Raw genomic sequence first — 17,851 nt, 5'->3', positions numbered from 1 at the left:
GAAAGCGGCCGAGGAACGAGACTTAGTGAAAAGCTCGTTTTGAAGCTGAAGCAGAGAGAGCTAGTCAGGAGGAGAGGAGACGGTGACGGGATGGAGCAAGGGAGCAGCGTCAAAGGACTAGAGGGAGTGAAGGGGAGGATTATGAGGGAGAGGAACAGGAGGAGGGAGGAGAAGCGAAGGAAAAAAAGCGAGCGAGGCGGTTGTGATGGTTTGATGACAGGCTAAGACAAATTTGGGTTTTCTGGATAGGGTGGAAAATTTCAGACTGGTAACACCCAGTTTGAGCGGGCTAGCTGTAAGTTACCCAGCCCATTACGCCGTCCGTACGCCCAGGCTGAGTCGCGCTGCTGCTAAATAAACCTGGCTCACCCAACCACCCACCCGGCGAGGTCCAGTCATCCTGCATCCAGATGACTTCAAAAGGTTTTTCTCGAACTCGTAATCCGGTTCCTCCTCCGGGGAGGCAAAAAAAAAAAAAAAAAAAAAAAAAAAAGGAAAAAGAAAAGGAGTCCACTCTATCCGTTGATCCAAGGTTCTCCGTTTTTACTCAACACGCACGCTTAACACACACGCTACCAATACAACCTCCCAGCGCCTGGGCCACAGTAAGGTTTTTCGATCGAAGAAAAAATTGAAATGAACGCAAACTGGGACGGAAGATGCTTGCTTGAGTATCCACTCATATCGATGATATTACTAGCTCATCAAAATCCATACATATGTAAAATCGCACTTTTCAGTGATGTGACAATGCACTCCGTGGCCTGGAGGGGGGAGGGGGGAAATGGGGATGTTCCGTGCTTTTGAGACACGAGAAGCCCCCGGAGGTACTCCATCCAATGTCCTCGACCTGGACGAGGGCAGCAGAAACATGTAACTTAACTCCATGCTCGCACTCCCCCGTAACTCCATCAGGACTGTCAAATCTGCGCTCAAAACTGCCAATGTCGCTGAGAATTGGTCGATCAAAAATACACGGTAATGGGTCCGTAAGGGGCCTCTTTTTTTTTTTTTTTTTTTGGCAGTATGGATGTATGTACAGTACCTCGCTGGACATGTGTCTTTTTCTAGAACTCAATTTGCTGGTCCAGATTGACACCGCCTTCGCGCTCTGTCGGTCGGAACTGTAAATCTCTGTGCAGAGACTGCACGGAAAAACCGGTCCAAACTGCGCCACTGGCGAAAGAAACACTCAAAAATAGAGCATTTGACTGGGTCAAGTGGAGAGCAGACAAGTAAACCAACCAATTTTGGCGGGATTCCGATCCACACAGAGTATCTTTTTTTTTCGGTGGCTATTTAATGACCCTGCGAGGGCCACAAAGCTCAGGGCGCGGTAATGTTTGAGTGTCACTTCCTCCTGACAGAAAACGTACTTTACAGGTCAACCAGAGGTGGTTATGTAACGCTGTTGTAACGTGCTTGCCCTGTCATCCGTATTAAATGATGTAATAGCAGTACGGGGTTCCTGGTGCAAATCGCGACTCGGGCAGTCACTGATTTTGCCGAGCCCACCAATGAGCATCCAGGCAAGAGCGTCCGCCTGCTGACATAACTGCACGTCCGTACTCCGTACGGGCATACAGTAATCATCATCAAACGCACCCGTAACTGGCGGGCGAATTGAGTCCCCATAGTCCTCCGTACACCGGGACATATATGAATACGGCCAACCCGTATACGTATTACCGGGGAGGAACTCGACGGAGAGGCATCCAGTTGGCACAGCTCGCCTTCGTCCACTCAGACGACAAAACCCCCTTCACCGGGGAGGAGAAAGAGGAGCACCCACATGCTCACTCCCATCGATAAGAGGATTTAAGCAACATTGCATGGCTTAGGACACGTAGAGCGAAAACCCCCGGTGGGACAGGCATTAATAGCATGTACATACGTGCTGGAACAAACCGAGTTTACCGCCCACCGGGTATTATTCCTGGCCATCCCAATCAATCGTCGTCTCTCGTCTGAACTGCCGACCTGGAAGATTTCTCCCAACCCCCGACCGCCAGATCCTGACGAACCCAGCCGCCCGAGGATCCCCATCCCATAGTGGAGTTTCTTGCCGTTCTCACCAATGGCAGAAATCGAAATTCGAAAATTCTTTTTGGCTCCCTTCCGCATCCTCATTCGAGAAATTCGCCCTTTCTTTTTTTTTTTTTTTTTTTTTTTTTTTTTTGGGGTTGTTGCCGGGAGCAACCGCTCGGGGTCTGTCGCGAAAATCTTTTCCGTCCACAACAAAAAAAGGATAGGCACCAGCACGCCCTTTGGAAAAGTCTCTCTCTCTGAAATTTTTTTGTGCCTAAATGATTTTTGTGCAGCTCATGTGTCCCTCTGTCGTCACATTCTCCACAGGCAATTTGGTGGGCAAGTTTTTGTCCACGGGTATGCAACATTTCTCGGCGACAAATTAATTAACGCCTTGCAAGTTTGCTCCGATGCTGTCCGAAAACAATATCAACACATTATTAACTAACTAGCGACGGAGTGTGCCCGCTCCCATCTGCGCAGCAAGCCCCGAAACAACACACGACAGACAAGATTATTATACCCGCTGCGTAGTCATGAAGTACGGAGGTGTGGAACAAAAGTTCCCGGAAAGCTTATACAGACAATACTGTTTTACAAATACCTACTACCCCACCAAATTTGCTAGGAAACTCAAAGTACCCCTGAAATTGACTAGTTACTCTCATCTGAATCCTGTTCCAAATCCTCCCAAGGATCCTCTCTACCCAAATTATATAGAGCAGCTAGAGCTTCAGCAGCTTCCAAAGTCTCTAGACCAGCTGCCCAAGAATCCACCCCAAGATCCTGCTGTTGAGAGAGCTTTCCCTTAAGCCATTGACCCTTCCATACGCGAGGCGCCTTATAACCACCCTCTCTATACTCATTACCCCCTTCCAAGCATATAACCTCTTGAATATGATGTGGAATCCGCTCAATCCACTGTTGAATCTTTGCTTGCGGCAGCTCTTCCCAGGCTTTCTTCCATTCATGTTCAGCAGTCTTAGATTCTCGTGGGGCACCTTTAGCAGTTGTACGTCGCTTGAGCCACATCCAGGCAGGCTCAATCATATTCAAATCTGGTGAATTGCCAGGCCAAAGTAAGCGGTTGATCTTGTGTATATTGTAGAGCTCTTGTTGGTAAAAATGGGTATGTGCTGGAGCTCCATCTTCTAGAACAACAGTATTGGGTCGGGATTCAAGGCATTCCTTGACAAAAGGGAATAATTTGGCAAGAAGGACCTCCTGGAATGAAAGAAGTATCAGATTAGCTAGAGAATTCAATAGTAAGATGATAGAATCTTAACACCTTCTGATACCTATACCAATCAACTCCCCCCTTGCCTCGTCGAACAAGCTTGCCAGTTTTCACAGTGAATTTGAAAGTTGGCTTTCTTCCACGGTTTGGGTGAATTCGTAGGCGGTGAATCCCATTGACAAGCTCCCATTCCTCTCTTGCCTTTATCTCACGGTCAATATTCAAGGCATCCAGTTCCTTTTGAGCTTGACGTTTGGCTGCTGCAGTCTCTGGTTCCCAAATATGGCAGGGTCCCTTCTTCTCGTACGTAAAGCAGCCCCAAAACATGAAATCTGAGGACTTCTTCCATCGCCGGCGTATACAGGTAGGATCATAAGCTTCTGAGGATCTTCTCCATACACGAACTGCTCCTCTTCTATGCCCAAGAACCACAGAAGTTTCATCAGTCCAGACAACATTTTTCCAGTCCTCTAGGGTCCAGTTCTTATAGGCAAGACAGAATCTGAGTCTTTTTTTCCTTGCAGATTCAGTTAGACCTGGTTTCCAAGTTGGTTTGGCAATAACAAAGCTATGTTTCTTAAGAATTCGCAAAACACTTGAATGGGATATACCAGCTTCAAATGCCAGAATCTCAGTAGATTTCTCCCTTCCTGAGCAGCTCTTAGTCACAGAGGCAATGATTCCAGCTTCTTTGGTGCTTATTTCCTTTGGCCGGCCTGATCTAGAAGCATCTTCCACATAACTGAGAGAAATTCGAGGGTCATTCTTGGGATCAAAGCCACGGTCTTTTGCTCGCTTTTGAATGTCATAGAGGGTAGAAGGAGGAATCTGGAGGGTATGAGAAACATCTAAGATAGAAATTCCATAAGAGATCAAAGCAAGAGCTTGAATTCATGTAACAAGCTTATCATGGAGAGAGATTTCTCTGGAAGGCATGGTGGGCAGATTTGATGTTTTGAATTTGGAGAGATTTGGAAAAAGGTGGGAGCCAGGCTGTTTGTTGAATAATAGGAGATACCTGCTGCCCCACCAAAATTTGGTGGGGCAGCAGGTAACTGCAATACGTTGTAACAAAATAGAGTTTCCGGGAACTTTTGTTCCACACCTCCGTAGGCGGTGTCGAAAGTAGCCAACTGACCAGCCACCACCACCACCACCCACCATCACCACTCCCAGCAGAACTAAGCTGCCTGGAAACATCTTGTTGGAGCCTGTGGCCAGCAGATGGCAAACCTCCTCGCGAAACTGTCAGCTGCTCGCCTGAGTCTTCCAGACCTGGCAGCCACCATCTCCGGTCATCCAACAACAGGCTCGGTCTTGGTGTGGCCGTCACACCTCGTCAGTTCGTCACTGCTGCCTGCTTCTTGTGTATCCGGAATCCAGACTCCCCGTAGATGACAAATGGCAGGCCAATCGGCCCAGGTAACAGCTGAGACCAGGAGCAAACAGCGAACAGGACACATCTATTCTTATGACGAAACACAGCATTCACACGGGGCCGAGTTGCCACCAACCCCCGCTGGTTTTGCTCTTCCCTGAACGCACATGACGAGCAGAGGAAACAGAAAACGGGAACGGCTAGTCAGGACAGAGCCTGTATGTCACCCCCCAAGTCATGGCGGCAGCCTGATGATAAATCATTGCTTTTCTGGAAAAATGCCCCGGACAAAGCATTCCCGTGCAATGATGCACACGTACAGAATAAGTTACATGTAACCCCTGGAACCCCAAGCCCGGGAACGCCCTTTTCTCCCCCAGAATCCACATGCTCCGCTCCCGATGCCTCGTTGGGCATCGATACTTCTAAATATGCATCCCGAGGCGGCTCGCCCATCCAGCCACACGGAGTACAGACATTGGCACAGATACACACCCTTACACACATACATATCAAGGAGGAGAATGCAACCAGCGAAAGTGCGGGATTTCGAGGGGTAGCTCAAAGCGCGCGAGTTCGTGAGAAAGGTTCGGCCCCTTCCCCTGCCCCTCATTCTGCCCTGTTATTTTCATCCGTATGGAGCAGTTCCTCCGTCTTCGCCATCCTTTCCCCTCCCTCTGAAAACCAAAACCCCGCTGCAGGCAAGAAACTTATGTATGAACATGCAAAAAGTTTTCGACACGATGCCCAAACAAGCAAGAAACCTCGCTTTTCCCCGTTGACTCAAAACTCTCGCTTTGTTCTCTCTCCTTGTCTTGTCCTTTTCTTCCGATCGCCTGCACACTAAAGAAAAAGGCTCTTTCGAATTTTCTCCAGCGAATGAGCGCCAATATACCCCGGTTCCATGTGAGCCATATGATCTCCCTGATATAAGCACGGCAGGAAACGATCTCTATAATTAAGGCTGATCCCGTGTCTACTACATACCTAGCATTGCTGCCAATTATTCAACTGCGGGTTACAATTTCTTCGAATTTGCCCGTTTTGAAACAATGTCTGGATCAGAGCTGGCTTGGACCACCAGTCAACTCCGGACCCTGGGAAGCTCATTCCGGCTAAAATTTCCTACTTAGTTACCATAGGCCAAGGTCAATAAGGGAGATCCCGTCATTCGACCAATGATCACTCTGCAAGGGATACATATTTGACTGGGCAATTGGGAGCCGATCAAAGCATGTTAACTTATCCAACGTGTATTTCAGCCTTTGAACAAAACACAAGCGGGAAAAAGCGCGAGAGAAAAAGGGAATAAGGGAGCAATTAAGAGGGGCAAAGATCGCAAGCAGAGAAGCATTCCATGCAGATGGTGTACAAGTTCTTGGGGAAGAGAATTTCCCGTAATGTTCTTTCAGCACATTCTTTCTCACAGTCATTCCAATCCCCACAAAAGCAGGTGTCCATGTATTACAACACTCTTTTATGCGACAAGATCATTGTGGAAATTACCGCGCTCTGATGCACTTGTTCCTCTTTATTGACAACACAATGCACAAAATCTGTAGCGCAAGCTCCTTAGCCATTTCACAGAAGATGGGGCATTGAACTTTGGGCGAGTCTTTCAAGTCCGTGAGATATTTGTTCGGGATGCTGGCTTTTCATCATTTGCTCCGCTGCCACTTGGCTGGCTGCGACAACCGATGCGTCGAAGCGGGGCCTTTGAAGGTTCTTTTAATCACTTTGATCAAGAGATTGCCAACGCAGAACTCCAGCCTTTCTAGTTGATGTTCAATCATGATATCCTTTGTGGATGCAAGTTCTCTGTGTTGTCTGACCCGTCTTTCAGCTTCTGTATTCCCAGGTTAGCCAGGCGTTGGTAGTACACACGCCAACACCTGTCTCATTTTCAAGCCAAGAGCGTCAACTGAGTCGAGCTTGAGGCTTACCAGTTTTTTCTTTTTTTTTTTTTTTTTTTTTTTGGTTCTTCTTCTTCACTCGAACGCGGCTGCGTGCCGACAGAGTGTAAGAATCACTTTTCCATACACTATCACGAGTGCTTAGATGAGATACCTATATGCTTGATAACATGTATCCCATACCCATCAGGCGGCATAATCTGGGATATGTAGCAACCATACCTGCAGCTTCAACGTCCATCCCGCATTAGGTTCAGACTATCCGTCGCTAACAATACAAAACAAGGACGGTAGGATGATGGTCCGTACCTGGGCGTTAGCTATCAAAACAGATGGCCAGCAGAATCAACCTGCTGGGTCAAAGTAGGGCTAAGCTGGGCTTTTGAGTCGAATATTTTGGCATCCACAGGAGTAAGGGCCTTGTACTTGCTGCTTCTCAACTGAGAGCGCGCTCCCTTACATGGACACTGCATCTGTCCTCTACCACCGCTTTAATCTGTTCTTCGGGCGTTGCATCAATCAATGTACAATTCAGCCTTTCTCTTCCTTACTCTCATCCTTAACCTTGCCTTTTCACTTGCTTACACCTCGCCCTGACATCCTCTTGCAATTCTCCTTATCCTTCTGGAGATGTCCCACCCTCTTCAGAGATGATATTCTAACCCAGGAATGGCGAAAAGTCCCGGGGTTGAACTTAGCCCTGTGCAGAGAGGTAAACTTGCGATTTAACCCTTTATCTCATTGATATTGTCAAGATCCCCCGTCCCGATCCCTTTGGTGCTTGCCACAGCGGAATTTTGTGAGCCCGAGGAATGGGGAATTCCCCAGCCGTTCCCAAGCCAACGAAGCTGTTAAGGAAGCAATCACAGGGAAATAAGCATTTGGTCATCAGTCATTTTACATTTGCTTTGCTGCCTGCTTGCGCCCTTTGGCATTCTTATCTATTAGCCGATACAGTTCGAAGGAAGAAGAAGAGAAGAAACAAAGATGCCACGTAACACATGAAAGAGCCAGAACACGTGCCGTAGAGACGCCGTAAAAGAATCCATTGCAGAAAAGAGCATTTCCTATCCCTTTGGCCTGTTTTTCCCCCTTTCCCAATTCGCCAGCATTAGCAAAGAATCCTCCTAGTAGAACAACAATGAGAAACCCGCAAACTTGTCCTAATCCCTTCCAGGCTTCAGGGAGCGTAAGAGTAGCTCATCTTTAGCCGGCTGACTCCCCGATTCTCTCCGACAGGAGTGAACTGCCGCTTCCATTCCCATTCCTTCATTGCCGCTTCAATGTACGCTTCGCGGCATTCCGGAGGCAGCTCTTTGAGAAGCTCCGTGTCCATATTGAAGATCGGCTCGCCGGTGTTGGGGTCTACCGTGACTAGACCGCTTGAATGCCCGCTGCCGTTTGGTCCTGGAGCGCCGAGAGCCGTGTATGACGGGGTTTCATAGTAGACATCTTGGACCGCATAATGGCGTGAGACACGAGATGCCACTTTGGGGAAGATAGTCGAGGAACCTAAAGGAGGGCCCGCAGCGGTGGTCTTGGGAGCAGGAGCAGAATTCTCTTTGCTGTCAGACTTGGTCGCGTTGGAGCCTTCGCCGCCGTTCTCGCTAGTAATGCCATTTAGGACTGGGGTCTCGGCCGTGGAGATCTGAAGGCGTTGGAGCTCGTTATTGGCGCTATCGATGAGCTTCTGCCGATCGGCTGCGCTCTCTTCCTGGGGCGGTTCGACGCGTTCTACGCGAATATGCGAGGGTTGCATGTCTCGAGGATAGAGCATAGTGTTGGTATGGATATCGTAGACTCCACTCATGGCTTCAAGCCGCATCTTGGCTAGAGAAGAGTTGAATGCACTATAGTGAAGCAGAAAGTGTTCGTGTCAGTAAACAAACATGTGCAACAGAATCACATATCTCATGAACTCAGCATCACAAAACAGAGAGAATTCAAAGCGTACCTGCTTGCTCTAGCATGCTCAACCATCCAGTTATCTCCGGTCACAATGACCTTCTTCTTCTTAGCCTCCATGGCTTTTCCAGCAGGCATTGGAACTGATGGTGCACCAGAATGATAAACACTGCTTGCTCCGTGCCAGGCAACGTAGCGGTTGCGATCATAAGTTTCACCGGGGCCAGGTAAAATATCTTCTGGTACGGCCAACTCGCCCTCAACGTCCCCACGCTCCTTAGCAGCTTTCACGCCGTAGTCATCAATAACCTTGCGGCCACCAATAATAATCTTTGCACCAAACTCTCTGAAGACTGACCGCGCGGTAACCACACCAATTGCACGGCCTTTGTATGAATGTGGAATGATTTCCCTCTCAATCAGGTTCCTCTTCTCATCATCATCAATGATGATCTTATAGAGCAACTTGTGCTTCTGGAAAAAGAGATATGAATCACGAAACCCAATACATCGCGCAGGTTCTGTTGACAGCATGTACTGTCTCTCACCCCGGTCTAAAATGGTGAATGTTCGCACTCGATACTCACGCCCACCGAGCAAATTACCAAGCTTGTCCACCTTTGTTTCACCCTCAGGATCCTCTGGCAAGTCGACTTCATCATTAATGACGTTCATCATATTCCCTTCTTTATCAACAGGAACCTGGGTAACATGCGACGGCCCACCCCTCGACTTTCCCCATCTTCCTCCAGCGGATGGACGGCCACGACCTCTTTTTCGCGGAGGCGCGCTGGCATCGGAACGAGGCTCCCCTGTTTCTGGTGCCTCCCAGTCCGGAGGGCGATTTTTGGGTGGGCGACCGGGACGACGCTTTCGAGGGCCAGGAGGAATCGCAGATACCCTTCCCGGAGTGCGAGAGGGCGTGTCTTGACGGGATGGCTCTTCCGAGTCGGGGAGAGGAGTCGACGGCACGGTGGGCTCTTGTTCATCGTCGCCTTCAGCTATTTGTTCACCTTCTTTCTCCAGTTCCTGTCCTTTTTCTTGCTCTGGTTCTTGAGGCTGCGCTGACTTTGCTTCTTCGCCCGTTTCATCTTGGTCATCATCCTGCTCGGCGTCGTGTTGTTCTGGAAGAGTGGATTCCTCTCGATCTTCTGCCTGGGCTGCTGGTGACGCGGGAGCATCATGCATTTCGACATCAGAGTCCTCAGGAGTATGTTTCGCGACAGACTCTTTGGATTTCACAGAAGTGTTCAGTATTGTTTTTATTTCCACTGTGGGGATAAATATTAGTTTTACTCACTTCGAGCTGCGGGAGCTGCTTTCGCAGCTGCCCTGCGCTTCCTGGGCATCTTGAGTTTCTTGGTCAGACAGGTCTGGTCAACCTGAGCTCCTCCCTTGCGATCTGTGTCTGGGCAACACCGAGAGCTACAGGACGCGACAAACCTTAGGTGTGAGGTAAAGTGAACCAACTACTCCGTACATGCAACTAAAAAGAGGCTTACGTAACTAGCGCGCATAATTTCGGATTAACTATAAAGCGAGGCCTCTAAACATGAACGATAGGGATGCTCTTCTTAGTCCATTGCCGCAGATAATGCTCACCAACATTGGGTGTTGGAGGGCAGAGACTGCTCCTGGAAGGACGATATGTGGGCAGTGTTGCGGGGGAAACCTATAAAACTGCCATCAATGTTCACAAAGGGAGAAAGTGTAGTCATGCATCTTTTCATCCTGATACAAGACAAATTCCTTCCGTTCATCCATCAGCTCAAGCCGGAGGCTCTTTGCCTCTTCCATGTTAAATGGAAATCCTCCCAAGTCCTCTCGCACTTGATCCTTTAGCTCTTGAGGCAGGCGGCTCAGGACCCGGTCCAAGCATATCAACCTCCTCCACCAGTCACTTCGTTGAGCAGGAACCTCAGCGGTGGAAGTGATGCGAACATTTGGATCCACGAGGAAGAGAGCAACAATCTTCCGATGGCCAGGCTTGGTCGGATCTTTCAGCTGGAAGGGTTGTACACGGTGCTGGAGCGTGTTGGGGAAAGTGAGGAGTCGCCCTTCCTTACAACTCACACTTCCAAGCTCCTGAACCATAGGACCATGGTTTTCAAGGCCGAATACTTTTTCCAGCCAATCGTGGTGGTCCTGCGGGTACCCGACTTCCGCATCAGAATTTTCGAAAAGGCTCGCCCGGAAAGCGAGGCGACTGTCTGTGATGTTCTCGCAATCATAGTAATATAACGCCGATGCGCATATTCTCTCATTCTAGAGATAGTCAGCGACAGGAAGGGAAAACCGAAAGATTAATAAGATCCATACCAATTGCCCTTCCACATGCCAAGTTCCTCCCGGATAGTTCGGTTTCTCCGGGCTCAAATGGATGTTTGCCAATTTCACAATGACCTGGAGGCCTGAGTCTTTGAAATCCTTATGCAAATCGATATCGTCTCCCTGTTTCAACCTGTCGACGTTTTCTCCGCAATCGTTTACAAACTGATACGCGGAGGAGATAGGACGGGGCTTAAATTCGCCGGGTTCCGGGAGGATCACTTGCCTGTTGTCAATTTCCCACTGATTTTCCCTGTCCCAGAATTCGTCGTCGTCCTCATCCTCCATCTGGCTAGGCGCATTCTCCCGGTCCAGGTGATAAGTAGCTCTGCTGTAATTAATGCGTTTGGGTGGCAGGAAGGCTCGTGCACCCGACAGAGTCATATTCCAGAGAGGGATTGTGCGAGTAATTATTTCCTCTAACACGGAATATAAATCGTGATGATCGTCGGGGTGGAGGTTATTAATGTAACTTCTAATCTTGCAGCGAAAGTCCTTGGTCCCAAAGCTCACAGGGCCTGAATCCGCCCCCTGTTCAACAGGAGCAAAGGAAACATCACACGGGAGCCATTGGAATTTTTTGCTCCATGCATTTTGGTTTGAACGGCGGGTCCCTTGCTTTTCCCAACCCGGCCATTCAAGGACCTCACCTCGTCCCGACTGCTTTATACCTTCTTCAATTGTTAGGCACCCATTTCGGATGACACGGCTTCGCCCATAGACAAGTGGGAAGAGGGAGGGATGCACGAGATCGAGAACTTGATCGTCGGAGCCCGGATGATAGTCCTTTGCATCTTCGGGTACATTTTCTAGACGCGCCACGGCCGTCTTCAATGACTCCTGTAGCGACTTTGGGATTTTAACATCGGATTTGACGACATCAGCGTCAAATACGTAGACCAGCCCCGCCTCTTTGTACATCTTTGCCTTGAACTGAAGTTCCTTAATCACCCAATCCATCATATTCTCCGTTACCTCGTCTGGCTGGAGGTCCATAGCCTCGGCCCTCCACTTCGAAGTTATTTTATCGTCAAAAACCTAAAGTCGCATAAATGGCAAACAGAGTATCATCCTTAGCAGCGGGGCCTACGAATCAAGTCAGGAGACTTCGTACGTGTCAAACATTACCTTGTTCTCCCAGTCTGGTTTGTCAGTTATCGCTTCCATTATCTCAATCATCTTCAATTCTCTCAAAGTAAGCATAGGCATACTGGACAATTCCTGTTAGCAATCCGCATTTCGAGGTACCGTGTGGGGGAATTAATGTCTTAATTCTTACTTGTTGGTTCCATCCAGGGTATTCGAGAATAAAGGCCGTTCGCCCACCTGGCGAGGATCTCTCGGGCTCGTCATGGCAGCTACCTTAATATCACGCTGGCGTCGGATATAGTTGAGCAGCTCAATTGTGCGTGTTTGAGAAATGCCGTGGACTCCGTAAAGCGCTCTAAAAAGAGAGAGAGAGAGAGAGAGAGAGGGAGCAGCAGACCACTGCCCCGTGAAAAGGACGATCCTCGAATATAATGATTATACTCAACGAGCTCAAACCGAGAGAGGTGGCCGATTCTTAAATAATTCTCCTATTGTTGAAAAGATGGCGACCGAGCGCGAGTCGTCAACCGACAGCGCGTCTGCCTGCTTGGATTCCCCTCCCAACCAAGCTGGGAGCCAAGATTCGTGCCTGAACCCCGCGACCAGATGGCATTTTGGTTGGCTAGCGATACGAACTTTTAGGTCGTTCGTGAGTTTAACTCATTGCGGCGGGACCGTCGCTAGACGATCTTTCTCGAGATACGGAGTACACTCCTGGCAGTGCGGAAAAAAGAACGGGGAAGAAGTTAGAAGTCTGGAGCTCTGGAATAACCTTTTGCTTCTCGGCTGCTCCGAAGCTTCTTGAGACTCATCAAGCCTCGAGCTGCTCAGGCTGTTGACCAAACATTCCGTCTGATCTAACAATGCTATCTTCAAGCCAGAGAGGCACATGGAATGTTGAATTCCAACCAAGTATTGTCCCATTACACATCCCGCCGTTAGCAAAGGCAAGAGAATGAATGGCTGTGTACCCGTAGTTGGCTATGACGTACCCCAGCTGGAGTGCTAGGAGTTGAATCTGGTCGGTTGAGCTCCTTAACTGCACGTGTATCAGGATGTCAGGGGAGCCCAGGGTAAGTTATCATGACAAGGCCCGGGGCGATCGCATATGGACATCAGATGGTGAACACTTGTGAGGTGTCTCTATGGTGTTATTACACTGTCATGGAATTATTGGGCCGGCATTCCCTTGGTTGAAGCATAATAGCATGAATAGTTATTTAAATGCGCCGCCATCTTCCCGCTCACAGAATTAAGCTCCAGTCGTCGAACCTGTCTTCTGACCAGACACAGTCTCACTTCACTTCACTCTCATCATCTGAGCTGGTACCATTGAGACGTAGGATATAAACCGAAAGATACCTGTTGCTAAATGCAAGACGTGCCCGCAAATAGCCAGAGGCGGGCTGAATTTAAGGTTGATTCGATTGACAAACAGTCAAACAACAAACACCGCGGGTTGAAATGACGCCGAACATTGGACGCTCTTGAAAGCCGCCAAATTCCAAGAGCGTGACGCCGAGGTCTGCGCGCAGGCGTACATAAGCAGCCAGAGTCGACAAGGATGCAGGCAAACGACCACCTGCCGAGTGACATGTCGCAGGCGCCACGGAGTCGACTTCCCACACACCGCTGGATCTCCAGGTGTCCAAATCGGCCGCGATAGTAAGATAGGAGTCATGGCGCGGGGAAAGATAGTTCCCTGGGTTTACGACTTCGGGCTATGGATCTTCGCGTTCTGCCTCAATCTCTTCTTTCGCGAGATCCATCCCAGGGCAGCATGGCGTATCCCCAGGCGGGGGCCAGTCATCATTGTCGCCGCACCTCACGCTAATCAGTTTGTCGATTCTGTCTTGTTGATGCGCATCGTAAAGCACTGTGTCAACCGTCGTGTATCTTTTCTTATCGCAGAAAAATCCATGAGAGAGCCATACATCGGTGCCATGGCCGGGCAGATGGGTGCTGTGCCCGTCGTGCGGGCAATGGACCATGTCAAGCCCGCCCAGGGCCAAATCTACCTGCCTGACCCGGAGAAGGACCCAAGTCTTCTTCGGGGGAAAGGAACTGACTTTACAAGCCCTCTGTTTATGAAAGGCGGATCAATAATCCCACTCCCGGTGGATAAGAATGGCCCTGAGCAGCAAACTATCGAGGAGATCCTTGGACCCGAGGAGCTACGACTTCGAAAGCCGTTTAAAGCCTTCAAGCCTGATCACCAGCTTTACTCAGGTCTACGTACGGGCACTACTTTCAAGGTCGCGCCGCACATCGACCAAGGCGAGATGTTCGATGCGGTGTATAGCAACCTCTGCGCCGGGGGCTGCATCGGTATATTCCCTGAAGGAGGAAGCCATGATCGCCCTAGCTTGCTTCCTTTGAAGGCCGGTGTTGCGATTATCGCGTTGGGCGCTCTAGCACGAGACCCGGACTGTGGTCTTTCCATTGTTCCATGTGGCATGAACTACTTTCATCCACATAAATTCCGTTCGCGTGCTGTCATAGAATTTGGCAATCCAATCCAAGCCCACCCGGATCAGGTTGAAGCGTTCAAGGCCGGGGGTGAGTCCAAGCATAACGCAGTGGGGTCATTGCTTGGGACGATCCAAGCAGCACTCGCCGCTGTCACACAGCAGGCTCCGGATTACGAGACGATGATGCTCATCCAGGCCACAAGGAGACTATACAAGCCATTACGGATGAAGCTTCCCCTACCCGTGGTGATTGAGTTGAACAGACGGCTTCTCAATGGCTATACACAGTTCAAAAATGAGCCCCGAGTGCTTCAGCTTAAAAAGGCCGTGTCTGATTATAACCAACAGCTGAGAGCTTTGGGAATTAAAGACCATCAGGCAGAATGGGGCGACGTTAAGAGCCGACCATGGTGGTTGGTCTTTGTGACCTTGATCTACCGCATCGGCGAACTTTTCACATTGGCCGTGGGAACTTTACCATCCCTACTTTTGTTCTGGCCGGTTTTCGTCATTTCAAAGGCCATTTCCCTCAAGAAGCAGCGCAAGGCCCTTGCCGCTTCCGTTGTTAAATTGCAAGGCCGCGATGTTGTGGCCACCTGGAAGATGCTCGTCGCTATGGGGCTGGCACCGGCATTATACACGTGGTACACAGTGATTGTGACAATCTGGCTCCGGTACTGTCGTCATGAAGGCTATTATTGTGACGTGGTGCCTTGGTGGATGAATGCAAGACTCTACATACCAGACTTCATTCCTCTGTGGATCTTCTATATCTTCTTCTTTGGGCTAATGATTGCGGTGTCTTTCGCCGGCCTACGTATCGGTGAAATTGGTATTGACGTGATGAAGTCTCTGCCTCCGCTCTTTGTTGCGCTGAATCCATTATCAGCGAGTTCGCTGGCCAAGCTCAGGGCTCAACGCCAGGCAGTAGCGGCGCAAGTCGTGGATGTTATCAACATGTTCGGACCAGAAATGTTCCCCAACTTTGAGTCTGAAAGACTTGTCGATCACGGCCAGATGCACAGTGATGCTTGTCTATCTCAATTGAAGACGGTGCCACTCAGCGAGTCGGAATATGAGGGTGAAAGCCGAAGCCGTGACAGTCGAAGTAGCTCGGGTAGCAGCGGCTTACCCTACGATAGCTTCCTCAAGCCCTTTGCTCCTCTAGAATCCAACCAAGATCTGGGTAAGTTGAACAGGCGAATCAGAGATGCCATGCAGGAGAGAGGCCGAAAGCGTTTCACAGACGAATATTTGCTGGATGAGGATGATGAATCAGACGACATCTCTACCCGTGGCATAAGAGCGCCGATGGCAGATGATAAAAAGACAAGGTAATCCTTCCAAGGATTCGGGGGAGACCCGATGATCAACTGTGTGTGTTACCATGTAGTATAGAAGAGCCAATCGAAATTTCATGCGAATTTTTTTTTTCTCACCCCTGTTGAAAGAATGATTCTTGTATTTTGTCCCAACGTTTTAATCCAGTTCGCCTTTGCCACTTACGAATCGAGTTCGGAGAGGGCTGACCGTTCGTCAGCTCAATCCCAAGAGCGATATGATAATGCACCTTGAGATGCACTTGGAATAGTGGAGTGGCCGTCCGTTAGAAAGGGCTTCAGATCCGATTTTACATCGACCATCTTAAGAGTCGCAAAGATCATTTGGAGTACTTGGTTACATTTTAGGCCACTATTATACGTACTTCACATCTAACAGGACTCTATCAACAGCAGCTCGTGTAAGTCCATATGGCGCACTACCGAAATAATCGCTCCGGCCATCTCTTTCGTTGGCTTGTTCGGATGGCTTAGCTCCATCTCTTCTCATACCAACTTGTCATTGGCAATGTCGCGGTGTGAATCTGATACCAAGTACGGCTGGATCAATGGTGCAGAGCCACTTGAAAATTACGCGCATGGGGGGGATCATTATATAATGATTGGGCATACTCTTTACAACAGATATCGCATCGTGAGCAAGCCAGTCTTTGACAGGTATTCGACTGTTTTGCTCGCTTTGGACACTCGCTTAGAACGTTATGTTGCCGTCAAGGCGGCGCCGCAAAGCCGGAATCAAACTCGTTTCTGTATCATTCCCCTCGTTTGCCACCGTTTAGCAGCGTCTGGGGCGCAATCTACTCCCTTGTCTCCTGGACGAATCCGAAGTGTGATGGCTGTAATGCGGCCTCTGCAGGAAGATCTCTTCCAGCTGCTTGATTTAGTCTTGTTCAGCTTTCGATTGAGAAGCCATAAAAATTCGCCAGCCTGAGACAGTCACTACACAGCGGGACGAGGAACCACTTTTATCCAACATCTCACCAAAGGCCTTATCACTACTCTACTTTGGGGAAAGGTAGGAGTATTCAAACCGTCCAACGTGTGGAATTAATGATTTCAGCAAGGCATTTTACACCAACCTGAGGTTGTTGTTGATCGGAGATATGCCGCGCAACATTTGCTTCAAGCTGTTAGAAGCTTAATTTGTACCCACAGACTGTACTCTTATACCCTGTGGACATTTTGAGTCTGGCAATAGTGCTATGGGAGATTATTGGCATGAAGGTCATCTTTAGTACTAGTTAGATGATAGAGGATGAGATGGGGTTCCATCACATTGATAAGCTAGGAGCCATGCTCTTACGGCTGATGAAAGTGCTGTGAGAAATAGGGTCGATCCTCTGACAAGGATGGACATCCAGCAGAGAGCCAGCATGCCACCAATTGATAAGATATTTGAGGGACGGGCAAAGGAGTATTGATTGAAGTGTTGGATAGAAAAGTTTGGCAGGGAGAATGCTGCCGCCATTTCTAACTTGGTGTGGTGGAAGCTGGTTTTCCAGCTAGAAGAGCGCCCAACAGCTGAAATGGCTCTTAAGTTGGAGTGGATGCTCTAGTGGGTGTTGTCTGACTTCGAGCGGAGTTTGCGGGCATAGAAGAAGCATAGAATTGTAGCGAAGAGTTGTGTACCTGGCACCCTGAAGGTGCTGTATATGTGAAAAAAGGAGCAGGCCAGCGAGTGGCCTTTACCATAATGGGGAATGTCAATTGACACGCTGAGATCCACGGAGACGGTGGTGTGATATTATGAGATGACCGCTCCGTATGGGATCCTGAGGAGGGATGAATGGATCCCATCAAGGATGTCGATCAAAAACCGGCCTGGAGGAATATGAACAAGTGACCGCACAGATAATCCAATTATCAAGAATTATCAAGGCTTCAGTGGGGGGGAACCAGGTAAATCTGGGCATGCTGGATGACGGTGCCTATATCACTGGGTGTTTTTAGGGAGCATGCGCTGTGATATCATGTCATACCCCAACGCGCAAAAACCTGGCCGTTTGTTCCTCCGAGCTGTCATCCGCTATTCACAACTTGTTCTAGATCTTTGTTTTTTTTTTGTTGCAAGTCGTAGCTCCCGAGCCCAGGAGTGATTTACGTCCAGGCTTCTTTGTTCAACGCGTCAGCTGTCTCGGGGTCTATGGGGGACGGGGGTTTTG

The 17,851-nt window shown here is 49.2% G+C and overlaps 3 protein-coding genes across 3 annotated transcripts; 1 reads left to right on the top strand and 2 right to left on the bottom strand.

Annotated features, from left to right (window-relative positions):
* Window positions 1-7,439: 7,439 nt before the first annotated feature.
* On the bottom strand, window positions 7,440-9,683 carry D8B26_003077 (uncharacterized protein). Its single transcript, XM_003068635.2, has 2 exons — window positions 8,511-9,683; window positions 7,440-8,406 (listed from the first exon to the last, which is right to left on the bottom strand). Exons 1-2 carry the CDS (start codon window positions 9,647-9,649, stop codon window positions 7,737-7,739), a joined length of 1,809 nt encoding a protein of 602 aa, XP_003068681.2. The 5' UTR covers window positions 9,650-9,683; the 3' UTR covers window positions 7,440-7,736.
* A 273-nt stretch (window positions 9,684-9,956) lies between these two features.
* D8B26_003076 (uncharacterized protein) lies at window positions 9,957-12,470 on the bottom strand. Its single transcript, XM_003068636.2, has 4 exons — window positions 12,069-12,470; window positions 11,918-11,999; window positions 10,781-11,827; window positions 9,957-10,726 (listed from the first exon to the last, which is right to left on the bottom strand). The coding sequence occupies exons 1-4, from the start codon at window positions 12,140-12,142 to the stop codon at window positions 10,148-10,150; spliced, it is 1,782 nt and encodes a 593-aa protein (XP_003068682.1). The 5' UTR covers window positions 12,143-12,470; the 3' UTR covers window positions 9,957-10,147.
* A 1,087-nt stretch (window positions 12,471-13,557) lies between these two features.
* Window positions 13,558-15,687, top strand: D8B26_003075 (uncharacterized protein; the record flags this gene model as incomplete). The annotated part of the gene is made up of 1 exon (XM_003068637.2): window positions 13,558-15,687. One exon carries the CDS (start codon window positions 13,558-13,560, stop codon window positions 15,685-15,687), a length of 2,130 nt encoding a protein of 709 aa, XP_003068683.2.
* Window positions 15,688-17,851: the final 2,164 nt, after the last annotated feature.

The sequence above is a fragment of the Coccidioides posadasii genome, chromosome 2 (genome assembly GCF_018416015.2).
Source record: "Coccidioides posadasii str. Silveira chromosome 2, complete sequence".
Lineage (NCBI taxonomy): Eukaryota > Fungi > Ascomycota > Eurotiomycetes > Onygenales > Onygenaceae > Coccidioides > Coccidioides posadasii.
This window is presented reverse-complemented; position numbering and strand designations above follow the sequence as displayed.